The following is an 18,349-nucleotide window of genomic DNA, read 5'->3' as shown; positions in this document are numbered from 1 at the left end:
TTTGTTCTTTGGAGGCTGGAAGTTAATCCAGGCTGGATCCCTCTGGGACGCATCTGGGACCTCTCTGGCATGCACAGTGAGAGGTAAGGGTGTAGTTCAGAGGGAGTGTGGAAATTCCCCAGGACCCAGCAGCTTCGGTGCTGTGTTCACCTGTGACATCACCCATTTGTCTGTATAGCCTGGGAGAGAGGGAAATGTGACTCTGACCTCATCCCAGGACTAGCCCCACACATTAACAGGCCAGTTTCTGCCCAGGGACAAAGTCTACCCTTCCTGCAGACAACCCCAGTCTTCAGCTCTGTGAAACTAGCAGGTGTCTAAACATCCAATTAACTTGAGAAGAGGAGGCAAAGACCAATGACACACCCCCTTCTGAGGGTAGCAGGGGAATGGCTTGGCAGAGGAACTGTGAGCCACTTTCAGGTTCTTTTTTTTTTTTTTCCAGTGTTCCAAGACTCATTGTTTATGCACCACTCCCAGTGCTCCATGCAATATGTGCCCTCCTTGATACCCACCACCAGGCTCACCCATCCCCCCAACCCCCTCCCCTCCAAAACCCTCAATTTGTTTCTCAGAGTCCACAGTTTCTCATGCTTTGTCTCTCCCTCCGATTTCCCCCAATTCACTTTATCTTTCCTTCTCCTGATATCCTCCATGTTATTCCTTATGCTCCACAAGTAAGTGAAACCATAAGATAACTGACTCTCTCTGCTTGACTTATTTCACTCAGCATAATCTCTTCCAGTCCCATCCATGTTGATACAAAAGTGGGTATTCATCCTTTCTGATAGTATATATGGACTATAACTTCTTTATCCATTTGTCTGTTGAAGTACATCTTGGCTCTTTCCACAGTTTGGCGACTGGCCATTGCTGCTATGAACATTGGGGTACATACGGCCTGTCTTTTCACCAAATCTGTATCTTTGGGGTAAATACCCAGTAGTGCAACTGCAGGGTCATAGGGAAGCTCTATTTTTAATTTCTTAAGGAATCCCCACACTGTTTTCCAAAGTGGCTGTACCAACTTGCATTCCCACCAACAGTGTAAGAGGGTTCTCCTTTCTCCACATCCTTTCCAACACTTGTTTCCCATCCTGTTAATTTTGACCATCCAGGTTCTTAACCAATAATGCAGACTGTTGTCCTCTGTTCTTTGGTTTCTCCATCTGTAGGATGGACACAGCCAATTATCAATGCCAGTTTGCTCTCTCAGAAAAAAGATGTCATGCAAAATGGTGAAGGTTATTTTGAAGACTCTTGTTAGTTCAACACAGTCAAATAAATATGTACAGACCAGTGGAATGCCAGAGAAAGAATAGTAGAGTTAAACCCCACTTTTGAGTATTTAATGACAAAATTTTACTTGTTCGTAAGTGAATAATCATTAGATCTTCCTCACCCCCGATGTGCGTTTCCATAAAATGGAGAGAGTACTCGCATCCATGTGGTGAGGTTGTATAAGGTTAGCAGCCTGGGCTTTGGTGCCAGAGGATGCAGGTCGAATCCCAGTTCTGCCACTTGCTGTCTCCGAACAAAGTGAGCCCTGGTTTCCTGATCTGTAAGATGTGAGCAGATAACCGTCTACCTCCCAGAGTGGCGGTGAAGTCTGGATGAGACGGTGCATCCTGGGGCAACAGCTAGCACGTAATGCTCAATGGAGGGTAGCGTGAGTTACCAGCACTGCACTCCCGGGAGGCTTGAGTTGAAATTATGGACATAAAGTGTCAATCATTGCAAGGGCTCTACTCATGAGCTCGAAGCGCTACGGGACAAGGATTCTGCACCCCCTCGCATCTAGCACACAGTGGCAGTACATCGGTCTGTGTTGTGGCCTGGATGTTAAGGAGCTGAACGAGGAGGCGTCTCTTTGCCCTCCACCAGGAACTGTGGCATGAACGCAGCCCCCCACCCGCCCGCCTCCAGCCCTATTTAATGATCTTTTGCTTTTCTTTCGGCCCCACCTTCTAGGTCATTTCCCAGACCCTGTCGCCCACCTGGAACCAGATGCTGCTGTTCAACAACCTGGTGCTGCACGGAGACCAGAAAGAACTGGCGGAGTCCCCGCCTTCGGTGGTGGTGGAGCTCTACGACAGCGACGCAGTGGTGAGTGTCGCAGGCGGTGCCCACTGGGCCGCAGTCCACTGACGTACTTTGTCTAACCAGCCTGGGACTGTTCAGGACCTGACCGGTGCCCAGATGCCGTTCTGACCTCGGAAAACAACGATTTGAAATGGGAACATGAGTGGTGGTCATTTGCTTTACTAAGGGGGTTTTCACTTCTACTTGTCAAGAGATTGTGATTAGAATAGGATCTGGGTCCCAGAACTTCAGTCCGCACACGCTTCTTCGGGAACAGCATACTGGTGTGACGTCCCCTGCGGTTGTGCCCATCCTCCAGCCCTGGCCTATTGCCGCACAGTAAAAATGCTCACTAAGAGTGTCCAGGCCTCAGGGACCTGGGTGGCTCTGTAGGTTGAGCGTCTGCCTTTGGTTCAGGTCATGATCCGAAGGTGTTGGGATCCAACCTCTCGTGTCCAAGCTCCCTGCTCAGTTTGAAGTCTGCTTCTCCCTCTACTGCTCCCTCCGCTCATACACGTTCTCTCTCTCTCTCTCTCTCTCTCTCTCTCAAATAAATAAATAAAATCTTTAAAAAAAAGAAGTCCAGGCCTCCCTTGCCTGGAGGGAATTGGGTGGGTATCATCACCAATTCAGCCCTTGTAGCTGGGTCTTGTTTTCTCTCAGTTTTGCTGCCAAGCCCATTTCTGTTATGATGTTAACCAAAACTTTTCCTCTCCAAGATGTCTGTATTCCATACTACGTACATTCAAAATCTTATGGGAGGATTTTTTTTATTGTTTAATTACTAAGATAAACCTCCTTCTTCTTCTTTTGGATTTTACTTTTTTCCTTCTGTTTTACATTAAATAAGTCTAAGATAAAAAGGCAAAGCCTTATTTAATTTTTTTGATGTGTGCCCCCCATGGGAGGTTGCAGAAGCACAAATATATTAAGCACAATAGTTGTTCCAAGAAGGCTTCCTAAATTCTCCTCATCTCCTCAAGCATGCTGGCAGCTCTGACCTTAATTCAAGGTCAGAAGGAAATTAGGATGGGAGAATTGTAGAAGAGGAGCAGGGATCTTGGAGAACATGCCCTCTTGTTTCCTGGAGAAGGAACCAGAGACCCAGGAAAGTCAAATGCCTTGTTTGAGGTCATAGGTAGCTGTAGGCAGAGCCAGAACTTGAACCTCGCCTCCTGTGTCCCTCCTTTCTTGTACACGGGGGAGTAGCTGGTGTGGCTATATCCATTTAGACATACTCATTCTGCTTTTCCATGTCACACTCTCTGTACCCTGTTCCTCCAGCTATAAATCAGAGCTATAAATTGTACATAATTATGAGTTCTACGGTTGTACATATAGATTTTCTGTAGAGACAGCCATAAAATAAATAACTTTAAATTGTGTTGCTAACAACACGATTCCCATTCTAAGTATTTTTGTATTTGAAAACCAGTAACAATAATCACGCATCTTAGCGAACTCCTAAACCACCTGCTGTACTACATGGGTTCCCCTTTGTTTTCAGACCTCCTCCAGATCCCCATTCTACTGACTGCCCTCCGGGGCCCCACCCGAGCTAGACCCTTCCCAGGAAAACAAGCCTACATTCTCACGTCAAAACCAAAAGGAAATGTCGGAGAGAAAAAAATACATGGAAGCTTTGTATTTTCTTCCTGGAGAGATACATGTAGACATGCTGAAGGTTCTGTTTACCCTTGAGGGCTGCAGCTAGGACAGGCCCACAGCCCTGGGGTGGTAATCAGACGATTACACTCTGACTGTGCCGGAATATAGCTCTGGTCTAGAACTTTCTCTCATTATCCAGTGGCTTGTAACCCTTGTTAGGGCCTGCTGCCTCTCTAAGCAATGAGTTTATATTTGGAAAATTAGCTCGGGTTTAAGTTTATACTCCTATGTGCCCAGGGCAATTTTACTTAATTATTCCTGACTAGGATCATGGACGAAATAGTTAGACAGCAGACCACTTGCACCACGTCTAACATCATGTCTATCCTGGGAGGGATAGTTCTGACCCCACCAGCGGATACCAGCAAGCAGGCTTTGTTTTAAAGTCAAACTAATCATCTAAAACAATAATAAAATCACCAAATAATCATTCTTTGAAACGAAACCCCATTCCACCTCAACCAAGTTTCTGTCTACAGCCAGGAACGCGAGTGCTGGTTTGAGTCCCAAGGCAATGAAGCAAGGCAGCTGCAAAAACCTGCCAGCCGCTGACTGCGGGCACTGTCCTTGTACTTTGGAAGTCATTAATCCAACAGCTTTCACTCCATAAAATGTAATGAGTACCTGCCCTAGGCTGGGGGACATAGCAGTGAGTAAAACAGGCAATGCTGCCATTCCCAAGATAAAGGGGGAGGCTGCCCCATGCTCCAGCCCCATGCTGCTCCTGGAGGAAGACAGCTCCATGCTCCGTGGGGCAGGTGTGGGGAGAGGCAGGAGAAGGTGTTCTCCCATAGTTCTTAAGGAAATTTGAGACCCATATGCATATGTACATACAAAAATATTTTAATGGCCTCTTTTATTACCAAGAAAAATGGGGCAGAACTGCTCTATCACTTGACTATACTGACCTTCATCATCACCATCATCATCATATTACCATGTATTGAGCGCTCACTGTATACCAGTCGCTGTGCAAAAGCACATACATCATTAAGTCAATCCCCATGGCCCCAGTAACAGGCATTATTTTGAATCCCTTTTAAGACATGAGGCTCAAAAAAGTTGAGTCAATGGCCCAAGGCCATAGAGCTAGAAGGTAGCAGATGGGGGAGCATGGACACCGGTTTGCCTGGACTCCAAGGTTTTTGCGTTCCCTGATCCAATGGTCTCCTACCCCGGAGAGCTTTTGGAATGTTTAGTGCCACGTTTTTTCTTCGTTTTTTTTTTTTTCCTTTTTCCCTTCAAGTGTACCCTAGATGATTATTTTAACTTAATTCCATTGAGCTCTGTATGTTGAGAAAAGAGATAACCCCTAAAAGCCTTGGACCTGGAAGTTTTCCCTGGGAGCCCACATGCATTCCTCTGCACGCCCCCTCCACCCCCCGCCTTGGTCAGGGATAAAGGTGCTTGGCAGAAGAGAGGGAGTTAGCAACAAGAGGGAGACACTGAGGCTGACAGTTTTGTCGCGATTACTTTTAAAAGTGCACTGACACAGGTCAGTATAAGGTAGGTAACCATCAGGGACAAATTCCTTTCTTCTCTGCCCTAGGGGAAGCCAGAATATTTGGGTGCCACCGTGGTTGCTCCTGTTGTACATCTGGCTGACCAGGACTATGAGCCACCCAGGCTGTCCTATCACCCCATCTTTTGTGGGAGCCTCTCTGGAGGGGACCTCCTTGCTGTGTTTGAACTGCTGCAGGTAAGCAGACCGGAAGTGTCATCTGCACTAAAATCCACCTCGTCTTCCTGGCCAGAGACGCGGCCTCACTGGAAGTACACTCTATGAGCTGTACGCGGTCGCTCCCTGCTGCCCTGGATCTGGAGATGTCTCCTTCTTGGGATCTGGGAACTGCCACTTCAGAGTTCAGGTGACACAGGCTATTTCTAGAGCCCCTGAGCTGTAGGTCAGAGCCCCAGGATGAAAGATCTTGTGGGTTTGGTCAGCAGTGCCTGAGCAGCCCTGTGTGCATGTCCTGGAGCTCACACAGTCCATGAGAGGCTATGGGGGAAAGAAGGGAGCAAACTTGTGGGCATATGCCACGCATGACGCTTGCTGGCTCACATAACTTTCCTCACACGACCTCCCTCAACCCTGCTGAGGTATTATGATTCCCATTTTCCTGATTGTAAACCAAGGTTTGGTGCACTTGACTGACCTACCTCACTCTGCAGCTAAGAGCTGAACTGAGACCTTTAAAGCCGTTTGCTTCTTACACTGCATCACGCAGTCTCCTGAAGATGGGGAGCTCTTAATCAGTCCCATTAAGACACAGGGAAATTTCTGAACGTGTGCCTCAGAAGACTTTTCTAGAAAGCAAAGATAGGATACTGGGGAGGGAAGCTGAGACTCTCGGGTCTGACTGTCCAGTGGAAAACCAAATGGGACATGGAGAAGATCTGGAAAAGAAGTGACCAAGGTAGGGCCTGCATCAGAGACCACTGCCTTCACTGAGGCAGGAGGCACTTTATGTTTGGGTCCAATACGTTTGGGTATCAATCAATTCATCTCTCCAGGTAAGCCTGTTTCTCAGATATCCCATTTAAAAAAATTCACTCAGTAGAGAAACTAGAAGGCAAGCACTCCTGACACATAGAAAGGAGGGAGAGGAAGGCGACAGAGTCAGAACTCATGGGTGTGGATCTCATTTCCACCACTTCCAGTGTGTGACCTTGCATGAGCGACCTAATCTCTGTTTCACCTGCAAAACAGGGATGAGATCAGTCTACCGAAAGTGCCTGCCATGGAATAGACAGTCAACAAATACTACCTATTTTATTAGCAGTGGCACTATACCACAGAGTATTAAAGCAAAATGTCTGGTCCAACGGGTAACAGAGTAGTAATGACTTGCTTAACACGGCAGGCCAGGGCCCAGAATCCAGCTATACTGACTGATTCCCCTGATGGCTGAGAGGCTGGAAAGTGTAATGGGGCAGGGAATCTGAGAGTGCCTTTAAAGAAGATCAATATCGCCAATAGGAACATTTCCCAAAGTGTGCTTCTTGGAACACCAGTCCAAAGAGAGTGCAAAGAAAGCTTAAGAAATGCTTCACCTTCCATAATCCAATTTGCTTTTCAGTGGTCTTCTTTCTAAAGTTGCTTTTCATTTCTGGCAAGTGGTCCTTCTTTACTTGGCAACATAAAGTTCCCTTTTTAAAAAAAAAATGATACCTAATGAAAATGTTCTCTGGGTAATAGTACAGACGATCAATGTAGTAGAAGAGCGGCTGGTTGGGAAAACTACGTCTAGGGCAAGGCTCCCGTTTCACGCGTCAGGAAGCTGGGGCTCAGGGCTGACTGACTGGGATTCAATCAGCTGCTCTTTAGCCACGGGAAGCTGCCTGCCCCCCTCTGAGCCTGAGTCCCCTAGTCTCTCAGTGAGGGGCTGGGTGACTGGTGCCTACAGGCTTCCTAATGGATGGCTCTCTGGATTCCATCGTCTTCTCTCCCTCCACGCTGAGGTGCCCCCTCACCCCCAATCCACTGCTGAGGGTACCCCTCCCCTCCCTTCAACCTAAGGGTCCCTCTTCCTCCCTTCAAGCTGAGAGTACCCCACCCCACTCCCTTTATACTGAGGGGCCCCCCTCCTCTCTCTCCCTCTTTCCTTCTACACTGAGGGTCTCCCCTGACCTCCTCCCTCCACTGCTGAGAGCACCCCCTCCCCCCACCCTCCATGCTGAGTATCCCCCCCTCCCCCTTTCCCTCCCTCACTGCTTAGGGTACCCAGAGATCTTCCTGACAGCAGCGTTAATTGTCAGAGGTGAGCAGCCCAGGAGATAGAATTCATTAGGGTTTCATTAGGACTTCTCATTTGATTGCTTGTTCAAAAAGTAATTTGATCATCAGCGTGACAATCTTAGTATGTGGATCTTGTACGTGCTGAGAAGACAAGACCTGGAAAATGCCTTCATTTGTCACCAGCTGCTCTCAGTTTTCATCTGTGTCTGATTTGCTTTAGCCTCTCCACCTCCATTACCGAAATGCTTCTCTGTCTCAGAAGGATTTAGTAACTCCTCTCTTCTGTGTCCAGACAGAATGCATTGTCTCTTCTTCCCTTTCCTACCCAAGCCAGCGGGCCCTCTCTCTGCCTAGTACTGGTGCAGAGAAATGGTTCTGGAGGTAAGAAGCAGGGTAAGAAGAGGAAGAGAGTGGAGTGGGCTGGCTTATCTTCTGGAAGGAATGTGGAGGGATGACATGAACAAGAAAAGGGTAAGAAGCTAGAAGACCAGGAAAGAGGCCAATGCAAGGATCCTGAAGAGAAATATGGCAGCAGGGAAGATTTTTGAAGGCAGTTTTTTGAAGGCAGGACTATTTCACTCATTCATTCATGCAGTCAAACAAATATTATTGAGTGTACACTATGTGTGAGGCATATTCTTAAGAATTCATCAATGAGGGGTGCCTGGGTGGCTCAATCAGTTAAGCATCTGCCTCCGGCTTGTTCACAATCCTGGAGTCCTGGGATCAAGTCCCAAGGTGGGCTCCCTACTCAGTGGGAAACCTGCTTCTCCTTCTACCCTTCCCACCCACTCATGCTCTCTCTCTCAAATAAAAAAATATATATTTTTTAAAAAATAAAAAGAATTCATCAGTAAATAAAACAGGCAAAACTCCCTACCCTCCTGAAACTTATATTCTAATGAGGAGAAGATCATAGAGTCTACTATGTAAATTATAATGTAACAGTGGTGTGATACACCCTAAGAAGAAAAGGTAATGCCCTGTGAGATGTGGAGTGGACATGTGTGTGTTGGGGGAGGGGGCAGGTCAACATTTGAGGGAGGCCTCACTGAGAAAGTGGTATTGAAGTCAAGACCTGAAGGGAAGAAGCGAGTTGACCATGCTGGTATCTGAGCACAGAGCTTTTGATGCAGCAGGAGCAGCAAATTCCAGGCCCTGAAGCCTAGGTATGCCTGGCATGTTCAAGGACCAGCAAAGACACAAGTGTGTTTAGAGCATAGTGTAGATTGAATCAGAGGGAAAAGATCATGTGGGGCACTGTAAGGAATTTGGCTTTTATTCTATAAAAGATGAGAAGCCAAGAGAAGATTTTGAGCCTAATGTCTGATTTATGTTGAAAATCATGGATGATAGATTGAGTATACACTAAAGGGGCCCAGGGGGGGAAACAAGGGGGATAAAAGGAAGTCAACTGGGAGGCTTTTCGGGTAATCCAGATTGGAGAACTGGAACTTGGATCAAGAGTGTAGCCAAGGAAAAGGATTCTGGTAGAGTCCACAGGATTGGCTGATGGATTGGAAGTGGGGTGTGAGATTCATCTCCATGTCACACATGGAAGCCAACAATAATAGACACACATAGTAGACTCTCAATACAGTATTTTCAAACATGTCTCGCTCATTCACAAAAATATGTAGACAAAATCTGAATGTAGGGTGGTAATGTTTTCCTTGTGAGAGGATTTAAATTTGCTTCTGAGGTAGTTTGGGGCACTAGCAATCCTAGCTCACCTGAATCCAAGATGGCATGAAGTGGAGTTTCTACCTTTCTGCCTCCAGTAGACACTTACTTCTAGGGAACTTACATGTGCTGGAAAGTGTGCCAGGTGCCTTGCATGCTGTCTCGGCCATTCTTCACAGCAGCCTATGAATTAGATATCTTGATCTTCACTTTACAAATGACAGAACTGAGACTCAGAGACACTGAGCAAATTTTCAAATTTTCAACTAGCAAGCAGTGGAGCCCTGGGTTGTGCTACCCATGGCACCAAAGAAGAGGGGTAACACAAATGTAAGTGATGTGCTGAGGGACACAGAGGATGCAAAAGACTTCTGAGCATTAGTGACTTTTCAGATGAGCAGGCGTGGGAGTAGAGTCATGCATGACCCTGAGAGTGGCACCTCTCTAAATTTTGCTCCCTAGGTCCTCATCCTGGCCCTGCATCTGGACCTCCTTTGAGGTCCTGATGTATTGTCTCCACTGGGATTTTAGAGCAATTGGCTTTTGGACCAACCTATTTGACCCACCTCGATGCTTACCCTCCTGCCTTTGTAACTGTTCTTAATCTTCTTCTGGTCCGTGTGCCAAGTAACTACACACCAGTCATATCTGTAAGCCAGCAGCTGACCCATTTCCCTATGCAAATGTCTACTCTTGGCTGGGAGAAATCATTCAGCCTCCACCATGACACAGAGCCCTTTAGGGTCTGAGTTGAGTTCAGTGGCATCTGTCAGGCACCATGGGACAAAGTTTCTTCAGGACATTTCCTAGCGGCCCCAGAATGAAGAAATATGTGGTACTTTTATAAAAGTCCAGCCAAGGGCACCAACCTATGCCATGACCACAGCTGTTTTGTGGATTTCCCTCCAGAGCTAGAGGAGCAGTTAGCTTCCTCAGAGAGGCGAGGTTTGGCAGACTGAATTGCTCAGGCAGGGCAGTACTGAGCGTGTGTCCTCTTGGCTTCCAGAGCCTTTATCTGATCTGGTTCTGCAGTTTCATTGTCTCCAGGATCTTTGGTGTCCAAAGCATCTGCTGTCTTCTTTGTCTGAGCTTTTCTGTAATTAGCTTAACTGCATCTGCCATTGCCTGCTAGAAGATGTCTGTGAAGATGAAATGGTGATATGTTTGTGCTTTGCCTGTTTTGAGGAGCAATTAAGCTTTTTTTGAGCATATGGAGCTAATGTGTCAGTCAGCCAATAAACATTTATAAAGAATCTACTGGACTGGAACACTGCTTGAGGGCTTAGAGAATGAATGAAGTAAACAGAGCTTCCTCTTGGTTAAGTCAGACAGACGTCCCTAGTGCATCTGGCTCTCAAGGGGCTTGAGAGGTCATCTGGCCCAATATTTGGGGCCCAAAGTGGGGAAGGGACTCATACAGAGTCAAACATTGGGGCCTGGTTTCTGGGCTCAGACCCCTAATTTCTGCATCAAGCTTCCAACAGAGGACACACTACATTCCAGGGACCAAAGTGTAGGAGAACCACCACAGTGATTGGGGTCAAATCAGGGACAGCTTTTTGGAAGATGTACACAGTGAGCCAGGCCTTGAAGGCAGTGTGGGATGGCCTTCGTAGACTTGCCAAGCCCTTTGTATGAGATTTCAGTGAGGCACAGGAATTATCCTCCTGCTGTTTCTGTATCTTCAAATGCACAGGAAATGATACCTTTTCATCCTGGAGGTCTGTCTTCAAAAGACTTCATTTCTGTTTCACTAATGAAAATGTAATCTCTATTTGAATAAACACAAATCTTTTGGGGCACCTGGGTGGCTCAGTCGGTTAAGCGTCTGTCTTCAGTTCAGGTCATGATCCCAGGGTCCTGTGATCGAGCCCTGCATTGGACTCTGTGCTCAGCATGGAATCTGCTTATCCATCGCCCTCAGCTCCTACCCCCCCATCCTACTCATGTTTTCTCCGTTTCAAATAAATTGTAAAAAAATCTTAAAAAAAATAAATACAAATCTCTTTTGTTGTAGTGAGTAATGGGGGTGTAGCTAAGCCTCAGAGCTCAGAACCAGATCAGAGCCCTTCTCCATGCCTCTGCTGTCATTCCAGTGTGGGGACCTCACAAGTCCTCAGCTTGTGAGGATCCACTTGTCTTTTCTTCTCCCCTCTGTATTGTGAGCTTACTGAAAGCTTATTAAGCTATTAACTTTGTGGCCCATTGTAAGTGCTCACTAAGTGTTGGTTACCCTTGCGAAGGTATCAGTAAATCAATATTTGTCAATGAATAAATCATTAAGTGTGGTAAAATGCACTGTCTTAGCTATAATTTAAGCTGGAAACATTAGTTCTGTTAAGTGAATGTCCTATGGATGAGGTGGTTGCTTGGCCGCACTGGTCTTTCTTGTCTCTCCCCTACCTTCTAACAAGCCCTTGTTCTATTTGTTAGGTCCCTTCATCTGGGCTGCAAGGTCTCCCTCCCATTGACCCACCAGATGTCGCCCAGATCTACCCAGTTCCTGCCAACATTCGGCCAGTGCTGAGTAAATACCGAGTGGAGGTATGGCGCAGGCGAGGACTGAGTTATTCTTTGGGGCTAAGGGCAGTGGTGCACTGCCACACCTGCCTGCATTGTCTGAGGGGATTGCAAGGTGGAACTGAGGCAGAGCTGATAGGATGGGGCCCTCAGGAAGCTGCATGGTCCCATCCCAGAAGAACATTCTTTAGCTCCCTGGCAGTACCTTTGACTCGCCACACCCACACCAGGGCCCGCATGTCTGCTCCTCCCTGGGTCTCTGAGTGATCGCGCTCTGCTGGTCCTTTCATCAGGTCCTCTTCTGGGGAGTTCGAGAAATGAAGAAGGTGCAGCTACTCTCCGTGGATCGCCCTCAGGTCCTCATCGAGTGTGGAGGACGGGGAGTCAAGTCCTGTGTGATCCAGAGCTACAAGAACAACCCAAACTTCAGTGTCCAGGCAGATGCTTTTGAAGTGGTACAGACTCTGCTTCTCTTGTCCGGTCATCCCCTTCATTTCCACAGCTGAGATGCCCTCCCTCATTCACTTGGCTTGGGGAGATGCTTTTGAGTTTTGGGTGTCCCCTATCTACAACAAAGAACAGTGTAATTGGGTGAAAAGTGAGAATTTCAGAATGGGATAAAATAGAGTTTTGTTATTGCTGTTGGGTTGTCTTGTTTTTAAAGGTTCTGTAAATCAAAGCAAGTGGACAAAGGTTCCCAAAGTGTGGCCCCCAATTCATCAGCATTAGTTTCCTCTGGGAACTTGTTAGGAATGCAGATTCTCAGGCTCTGTCCCAGTTCTGCCAAATCAGAAACTGCTGGGTGTTGGGGCCCAGACCCCTCTGGCTTAACAAGACCTCTAGGTGATTCTGATGCATGCTAAAGTTTGTGAACCACTGACCTAAAATGAAACTTACTTTAGTGATTAGATTTTTTAAAAAATTATTTATATGTAGCATGTCAGTGGCTTACATGCAACCTTATGTTTCTAAAGTGATTTTTTTTGACACCTGAGCTTCTGTTTATTTCAATATTTCAACACACATTTTTGTGTTCTGATGTGGAACTAACTGCATAAAGAAAGTTTGCTTTATGCAACGCTGTCAGATCCAATGGCTACATCTCCTAAATTAGCAGAAAGTGGAATTAAAGAATGTGTACGGTGTTTGCAAACCTGTTACACTGGGCATTGTTGAGTCTCTGGGGCCACTGGGAGACATGAGAGGGAGGGTACTGGCCCCTTACCCTCAGCTCATTTTTAATGTATCCACTTTCATCTGTTTTCTGTCTCGGACTTGGATCAGTGTCTGGTTGAATAGGGAGTCTGTGATTTTTGCAATTTACACGTGGGATGATATATTAGTGTCATGCCTCATATTATAGCTAATTATTCCCTGGCTTGGAAGGCAATGCCCCAGACTTCTGGCCAGCTGCAGGGGTGACCTGGAGGGACAGAATGACAAGGCAGGGACAGAGGGAGGATGGGTGCCTGGCTTGCTTTGCTCCTGTCCCTAAAGAGGTCAGCAGGGTACCAGCAGCTGGGTTCAGCCCAGGCAGCGCTCCCTTTTCACCCTGGCCTCTCTTCCCAGGAGCTGCCTGAGAATGAGCTTCTGCACCCGCCCCTGAGCATCTGTGTGGTGGACTGGCGAGCTTTCGGGAGGAGCACCCTGGTGGGCACCTACACCATCAACTGCTTGAAGCAGTTTTTGTGCAAATCCAAGGAGCCCCTGGTCCTCACCCGCCAGGTGGTTGGAACCCAAGTCAAGCAGGGTAGGAAGCCCCTTCTAGATTCTGGAGCTTCAGACTACAAAGCTGTCGTGCCTGCAGGGCCTGCTAGGGGACCCCAGAGGAAGAGGGTGCCCCATGGTCAAGTGGATTTTCCTGAAGAATTTCTCCTGTAATCCCTTCAGCTTCCTTAGCTGCTGGATTCTGACTCTAAGACTGACATTAGGGTCAGCTCCTCTAAGAAGGCTTCCATGAATCTGACTCCAGCTTCCTTCCGCCTCCACTTCCTGATGTTTTTCTTTGCTTGATGTTACTTCGATTTGTACCCTTTTGGATCTCAGGAGCAGAGTGGAGTTAACTGCACTTCTCTGTTCATGCCGTGTACTCATCTCTGGTCTGGTCAAGGCTTCTGTCTCATACCCACTGCCCTCCTGTACCTTACTCCCCGTCCCTACTCCTACCCCTTACCCACTGCAGGCCCCACACTGCCCCTCTTTGTAAAATTCAATCCGTTTAAATGACATATATATGATGCTGTAATCTTCATTTGGTTTCCTACTCTTGTGCTCAAAGTTACGCTCAAGATCTATCCAAATTGCTGTGTGCACGTTAGCTTGTCAACACCAACTTTAGATCTGCCCCACTTGGCTTTTCCTTTCTCCTCATACTGTATTCCTAGGCTGTCCTCCCCACTTCCACAAATGATGCTGTTATGAATATCCTTGTGAGCGCTGCCCAAGGGAGGATTCTGCATGGGATTTTCTTTGTAATATACACCCAGGAGTGAGATTACTGGCTCCCAGAGAACACGCACATGTAATTCCGCAGAGTACTACCAGAGGGCGCTCTAGAGAGCTGCACTGGTTTACCCCAGTCTACCCCAGTCTACACCAGTTTACATTCCTACCATTAACTGTATGTGGAGTACCATTTTCTTTTTCCTCAATACCTCCTACTATTACCCAACTTTCTGAGTTTTTGTTTTGGTTTGGTTTTTGCCACTTTTCCGTATATAAAGTAGTATCTCATTTTTATTTTGGCTTGGTTGTCTCTGATGACTACTGAATTTACACATCTCTTCATATACTTATGCCACCTTGATTTCCCTTCTGTGATTTGCCTACTCACATCCCTTGCTCAAGTTCTATGTGTGTTTTTTTAAATTTTCTTTTTTTGTATATTCTAGATGTCTATCTCCTATAGATTATATCTTCTCCTAGTCTGATAACTGCTAACCTGCCTGTGATCCCCATTTTTGAAGAGAAATTCTTAATTTTAATGTAATCATATCAATCTGAATTTCAGACTTTATGGTTTGTTCTTTCAGAGTTTTGTTAGAAAACTGTTTCTCAATTCTTCGTCACAAAAAATGTTGTTTCACATTTTGTTCTATTAGTGTTATGTTTTTAACTTTCACATTTAGATCTACGGTCATCTGTGTTTGTAGATGGTTTAAGATAGGGATAAGGCTACATTTTTTTCCATAGAATGAATCATTTCTCCCCCAAAGAGTTTATTATCCCCCATTGTTTTATGCTGCCAGCTTTTTCATAAATCAAGTAGCCATACAGCTCTAGTCTGTTTCTGAGCTTTCTATTCTGACCTGCTGATCTCTCCATCTCTGTGCCCAGCACAGAGTAGATGCCTATTAAGTGTTTATGGAGTTAACTTTGCTGTTGAAAAGTCAGCAACTTGAGACAGAAAACCCCATGGGGTCTCCCAGCTGAGAGATGTTTCTAAGGGCTGGATTCTGCAGCACAAAATAGAGAGGAGAGGACTCTCGGCAAGAAGGGACAGTGATTTTACCTTTCCACTGGATCAAAAATCCAGTTAGAAATTTCACAAAGTCCAGGAACCTACCCCTGCTCCCCAAAGAGCACATGAGGTCACGTGTCCAGAGTCTAGCCTGCAGCTGGGAGCTCAGAGACCTCAGGAGCCTCTGACGTTTCCCTGAGTTAACTGGGACTGGGAAAAGATAATCCACAGAGAGGACCTGTGCCCTAAACCTTGATACGCATTTTCCTTATGACCACAGTAATTTAAAATGGCTCTGAAGAATCAATAATAAGTACAAGCTTTTATTGATTCCTGATTATGCGCTAGAAGGCTTACATCATGCTCTCACTTATCCCTTAGTGAGATGGGGTTTTTTCACCATCATTTTGTTGGAGATATTAAGAACTTGCCGTATCTGAATCCAGATCTGTCTGATTCCCGGTACTGGGTCTCTGAAGTGACCACCCTGTTTTGCAGCGCAGTTTCCCAACCTGATGTACTTCCAATTTCAACTCTTTCAGATTTGCCAATAGCCACCGAGCCCTCTGGATCCCTTGGCTCCTCCCAGGAACCACCAACAGATCACATCTATGTGGATGTTGAGCCACCTCCCACAGTGGTAACTGACTCTTCCCAGACTCAACTAAGCAGCGTAGTTGATATCCCTGACTCATCTCCTGTGCTTGAGTCTGAAGCCAAACCTGTAGCCCAGGAGCCACCCAAAGATGGTAAAGCTAAGGTCAGAATGTAACCCCTCTTCATATCTACAAAGCTTTGCACTGGAGGCTCTAGATATTAATCCTCCCACCTACCAGCTCTGTGACTGTGACCAAGCAACTTCTCATTTCTGAGCATCCGTTTCCTCATCTATAGAATGAATATACTGATACCCACTTCACAACATCGCTATAGAATCAGATAAACCAACATATATGAAATTCAAGTGCTAGCCAACTATGACAGCCATATTCAATTGAACAGAAACACTTTGCAATTCATTAGCTTGGAAAGACAACTGTTTCTTTATCTAGACCTGTTCCACAAATATTTAGAACCTATTTTGTATGAGGACAAATAAGACAAAAAAAAAATGAGAGAGACATATTCTCTGGCGTCTAAAGAGAAATGGGACTTCTTATCTTTAGCTGAGATTCTGGAAGGCAAGATGGACAAGTACACAAAGAACCATAAAGCATGAATGTGATGAATCTTTCTAAGTCCTAAATTTCAGTGCAAAATCCTGGTGTATCAACTGATAAAGAAGAGGTCAGTTTTTAAAAAGTCTTGAGGGACTGCCTGCCCAGAACATGGTGAAGGCTGAAATAAAACACAGATTAAGGCAGATTAGTGGATATTTGTAAGCTGTTCTTATCTTATCTATGATTAGTATGACCCTCTATGGCCCCTCAAGGACTTCTCTGCATCCCACCAGCCATGCACCTGCCACTTCCTGTTAGAATTCCTAGCTTCAGTGTGGTTGCCACCATAAAGTTGTGGGCCCCACCAGGTCACAGATGATTTTTTACAGATCTCTGTAGCCCTTGCTCTTGACTGAGCACCTGGAATGTTATAGCTACTCCAGAGTTGTCTGAGAGCACACAGATGATGAGTACATGATGAGTCTGTCATGGGACCACTGTCATCTCCCCAAATGCCTCCTCTCTGCTGTTCATGTATCACAGCCTCTCCAATCCCTCCCTCTCCTGTTTATGTTGTTGGTGTCATTGACTTGCACCCATTCAGATCAGAAATAATGCTAAAAAGAAATTATCTACATTACATCACTTAATCCTCACAACAGTAACATAGCCAGATAGGATTGTCCCTGGTGGAGGAAAATGAGAATCACAAAATTTATATTAATTGCTTGTCAACTAATGCCTTTTCTGCCATAGCACACTGTATCATGCCTCCCGCCTGTCTCCTCTACTGAATGAAACTTCCCCAGCATGGGGATTGATTCTCATTCCCCTTACACCCCCAGTGTCAGGCACAACACCTCACATCCGTGTGTTTATATAATAGTAAATGTTTGCTGAATAAATGAGCAAATGGATGGGTTGATGGCTAAAGTGTTGTTTATGGAAGTGGTATAGAGAGCTGCAGCTTCAAAAGCTGCTCACACCCTCATCTGCTTCCAAAGTGACCTGGGTGCTCCCTTCTCCGGAGATCACCCAGTCACCGGCAGACAGATCCCTGAGGCCTCCATGATAATCCATCCTTCATCCCTTGCCAGGATGCCAGGAAACCTACTCGAAGGTCGACCAAAAGGAGAAAGAGGACCATAGCGGATGAATCTGCTGAAAACGTCATTGACTGGTGGTCCAAATATTATGCCTCCATGAAGAAAGCACAGAAGGTAGAGTGTCTCCTGGCTGTGACAGTCCAGGGATTGGATGAGAAAACACAGCAGCCTCCACAACACTGTCCCCCACCCCTGCAATCCCATATTATCCCCTTTTAGGTTCTACTATAGTTAGGCCCTACTCAGATGGGGTTCTGTTAACTGCAGAAAGATTCAAAGCCTGGAAGTTTCCAGAATTGAAAAATCCTCATCCTCTAGCTGGAGAGGACCCTAGGACACAGACTCTGTTATAAATGCTGGAAGGATGTTCGGTCCAATGTGGCATCTAGAGATCTGGCCTCTGTCAGTCTCTGAAAGGTCCAACCATGAGAAAGGGGGTCTCTGGATAGATGGGTGTAGCAATGGGGGCTTCAAGTGCACCTGGAGATATCCAGATCAAAGGCCCCAGGTCTCCAGCAGTTCATATGGGAAGGCAGAGGAGTTGGCCTTTGCAAATGGAAATAATGAACAGGTTGCCAGAGCAGAGCCTCATGCACACAGAGCAAGAAAGGGATTGAGTTACAAAACTGGAGAACCACTGGAAAGTGGTGAAGAAATTCAGGTAAAATCTTAGTGACTGAATTTGGTAAAATTTCTCATCCTTGAATAAACAAGGAAAGGAAAATTAGTCATGTGGTATCACACTTAATTGCATAGAAACTTTTCTGATTCTTTCATTTGTTAAGACCACAGTTTCTTCACCTAGGACTACCCATGAATATTGGTATTATAATTACATAAACAAACCAAATGGCAGTCTCTGCCTCTAAACTCCCTCCTAAAGCAGACATTACCACTCCCAGTGAGGGCTCAGTCCTTTTCCCTTGCTCTA

The 18,349-nt window shown here is 46.1% G+C and overlaps 1 protein-coding gene across 1 annotated transcript in view; it reads left to right on the top strand.

The window, feature by feature from the left end:
• Positions 1 to 18,349, top strand: part of FER1L6 (fer-1 like family member 6) — a 123,372-nt gene that overhangs the window by 66,507 nt on the left and 38,516 nt on the right. The window contains exons 21-27 of the mRNA XM_032873449.1: positions 1,972 to 2,106; positions 5,300 to 5,449; positions 11,606 to 11,716; positions 11,986 to 12,147; positions 13,262 to 13,442; positions 15,695 to 15,912; positions 17,410 to 17,532. Coding sequence (XP_032729340.1) covers positions 1,972 to 2,106; positions 5,300 to 5,449; positions 11,606 to 11,716; positions 11,986 to 12,147; positions 13,262 to 13,442; positions 15,695 to 15,912; positions 17,410 to 17,532 — 1,080 coding nt within the window. The remainder of the gene's footprint in view (positions 1 to 1,971; positions 2,107 to 5,299; positions 5,450 to 11,605; positions 11,717 to 11,985; positions 12,148 to 13,261; positions 13,443 to 15,694; positions 15,913 to 17,409; positions 17,533 to 18,349) is intronic.

Source organism: Lontra canadensis, unplaced genomic scaffold (assembly GCF_010015895.1).
Source record: "Lontra canadensis isolate GAN:19392208 unplaced genomic scaffold, GSC_riverotter_1.0 scaffold49, whole genome shotgun sequence".
In the NCBI taxonomy this organism is placed as follows: domain Eukaryota; kingdom Metazoa; phylum Chordata; class Mammalia; order Carnivora; family Mustelidae; genus Lontra; species Lontra canadensis.
The sequence above is the reverse complement of the archived record's forward strand: the minus strand, read 5'-3'. Positions and strand labels throughout refer to the sequence as shown.